Source organism: Lygodium microphyllum, chromosome 3 (genome assembly GCF_053477565.2).
Source record: "Lygodium microphyllum isolate KBCC chromosome 3, Lygodium_microphyllum_v1.1.10, whole genome shotgun sequence".
Lineage (NCBI taxonomy): Eukaryota > Viridiplantae > Streptophyta > Polypodiopsida > Schizaeales > Lygodiaceae > Lygodium > Lygodium microphyllum.
The window spans coordinates 50,602,322-50,605,220 of record NC_141137.1 but is presented as its reverse complement, the minus strand read 5'-3'; the positions used below and the strand labels follow the sequence as shown (position 1 = coordinate 50,605,220).

Below are 2,899 nucleotides of genomic sequence, written 5' to 3'. Positions count from 1 at the left end.
ACTTAACTTGGAGAACCACCTCTACTTAGGCATGGAGGTGTAGATGCCTGAGGAGTTTTAGATATTTGATCTTGCAAAATCCATGCCTTCCTTTTCATGCTTGAGTGTTCCATAAATTGAGGTTGGAGAAAGAACATACAACAAACTCCTAAGGGGTATGGTCATGTGTTGTGAAGATGCTTTAGCACTATTAATGATGGAACACAATTTTTCATGTTTGAGGTCAATTACCAAGAGACATTAGTGGTATTGTATAGTCTACAAACTTGGGAGCACTTTGAAATTGTTGATTTTATCGCTTGTTACTTAGGGGTGTGCATGAGAGCGATACAAGTTACATTTGAATATCTATGTCTTCTAATTTATAACGTTTCTTTCTTGCAGAACGAGACCTGCACAGAGAGAGAGAGAGAGAGAGAGAGAGAGAGAGAGAGAGAGAGCGAGCGAGCGCGAGGACTGGACTATCCTTGAAAGGAACCAGAGACAAGCAAGCATCTCCAGCCTAAAAGATGTTGGGGGGAGTGAGAGAGAAGGGGGGGCGCGGGGGGAGCCTGCAGGTAGCTTGAATGACCGAAGCAACACCCACGCTCCCATCCATCCTACTCCTCATGGATCCCCGCATTTCTCAGATTCTCTCCCTAGTGAAGAAGCACCCTTTCATATCTTCCCTCTTCCTCCTCCTCTTCACCCCTCCCTTCTTCCCCCTCCTTCGCTTCTTCTCCCCCCTCCTGCTGTCTACTGCCCTCTGTGCCCTTGCCTTCGTCAGCTTCACTGCGCATTTTGCTCCTCCTCCTCCTCCTCCTCCTCGTCCTCCTGCATCCCTCTCTATTAACGGCAAACCTTCTTCTCCCCCGTCTCCTCCTCCTCTTCCTCCTCTCACGGGTTCTCCTGCCGTGACTTCCCATGCTCACGACATAGCTCACGATGAGAGCCTGCAGACGGTCGTCAATGTCTGCCGAGAAGAAGTCACCTGGCTCGAGTGGTTCTTCCACCACGGCCACCAGGAGCCAAGCCTGAAGGCTTGCGCTCCGGATCACCCAGATGGCGCGCGTGCGGAAGGAGAGACTGAAGAACATGATGAATTCCACATGCATTTCATCACAGAGGAGAGCACAGCAGAGGGAGTGCAATGTCGGAGAGAAGAAGATCTCTTGGCCAGCAATGTCGGAGCGAAGATCTGCCCTTCGACTCCTCTGCCATCCGAGAAAGTAGCACAGGTAAGCCAGGCTGAAGAACCAGACAAAGAAGCAGAGAGCAGCAAGAGTGAAGAGCCAGAGAAAGAGGAAGAAGATTGCGTGAGAGAGCGTGCACAGTCCGAGGTTCAGCAAGAAAAGGAGGCCAAGACAAGCTTGAGGTTTAGCTTTTTTCCCAATGGCATCCTGGATGCGTCGGCCAGTGCGCGGCATACCTCGGTGGCTGCGAAGTCAGGCGATGATACTGAGGTAGGAGCAGATCTCTTGGCCAGCAATGGCAGTGGCTTGGTTTAATGGACAGATACTAGATTGCATTCCAGTTATCAAGTTGTCTTGGCTCAATGCATGGGTAGTAGATCGCATTCCAGTCATCTTGATACTGAATAGCAATGCTAGGGCTCAAATGATAGTGGTTGGGCAGACTGTATATACTTGGTCACATGAAGATATGGGGATGAAACTCCCCATTAGTCTGTGTCTTAAGACTTGTGAATGCAAGTGGAATCATGTAACAAATGCCTCTATTATGCCCATTAGCTAAGCTTGGCATGCAGGATGAAATCCCCTTTGTCAGACTTAAAACCCTACTTGCCAAAGAAATGGGCTTTCCACTCTCACTGATGTACAGGTTTAGGGTTTTGTTTTTTCAGCCCATCTTGACCAGCAAATTCTAAAGCACCTATATTGCAGGCTGGTGTGGTTGCCATGTGGTTTTAATAGACCTTCTCAGCTTTCGTCATCTGATGCGATGACAGTTTTGTCAACTCTGCTGTGCTAATGGTACCCTTGATAAGCTCCCGAGTCCCCAATGGAGTGTTTTGCCCTGGTAAAACAAATGTCTTTGTTTTCTTAGAAGGGGAGAGTAGCTTGTTGTCTCAAGTTTCTTTCTGATCATATGCCTTATTATTGCTTCAAAGACTAGTTGAAGTGGGACTACTTTGTTGATCTCCGATATGGATACTCCTTTCAGAGATATGTAGCAAAAAAACAATCTTTCATAATTATGTTCACTTGTCACATATTGACCAAAGGGCAACCTTGTGCTCGTTTTATAAGGCCCAAGCAATACTGGTAATTGTAGATGGCATTGTCCTATTTGAACATGGGTGATGTGATCCCCCAAGTCAATGTTCGCTAAATTTGCTAGGTATGTGGTTATCGAGTATTGTTGCAAGATGTGAAAAAGCAAGGCAAGCTATCTTAAAATATACTTTTGTAAAAATCATTTGATAGATCACTTTTCTCGCATGCATCTTAGATCTAAGATGTTCACATCTAAAAGTTCTACATGTTCATGTTACTAGCAATAGTATATTTTTCTCTTTCCTTTACCTTTTTTACCCTCTTCTAGCCCATTGTAATCGACTAATTGGCTTGGTTGATGTTGCAAGCTGAGCCCACTAATTGTGTGTTGCACAATTTGTAAACTTGCAAAGCTCACAAGGCTATGCTTTGTTTGTGTTCTATGGCAAGCTTGATAAGCTTCTCAATGGAGTGTTTTTCCATGATGAAACAAATATCTCTGCTTTCTTAGTAAAATGGGGAGAGGAGCTTGTTTTCTCAAGTTTCTTTTGGATTGTCTTACTACTACTTCAAAGACTAAATGGATATTATTTCAAAGACTAGTTGAAAAGCATCGATCTCTATGTTCAATCCTATCTAAAGTGGAGTTAGCCTTAGATATCGTACAACTGTCTTGGTCTTAT

At 44.9% G+C, this 2,899-nt stretch overlaps 1 protein-coding gene across 1 annotated transcript; it reads left to right on the top strand.

Moving 5' to 3' along the window:
• The first annotated feature begins 386 nt into the window (after window positions 1-386).
• LOC148038316 (uncharacterized) lies at window positions 387-2,555 on the top strand. Its single transcript, XM_087670539.1, has one exon. It carries the CDS (start codon window positions 567-569, stop codon window positions 1,485-1,487), a length of 921 nt encoding a protein of 306 aa, XP_087526665.1. The 5' UTR covers window positions 387-566; the 3' UTR covers window positions 1,488-2,555.
• Window positions 2,556-2,899: the final 344 nt, after the last annotated feature.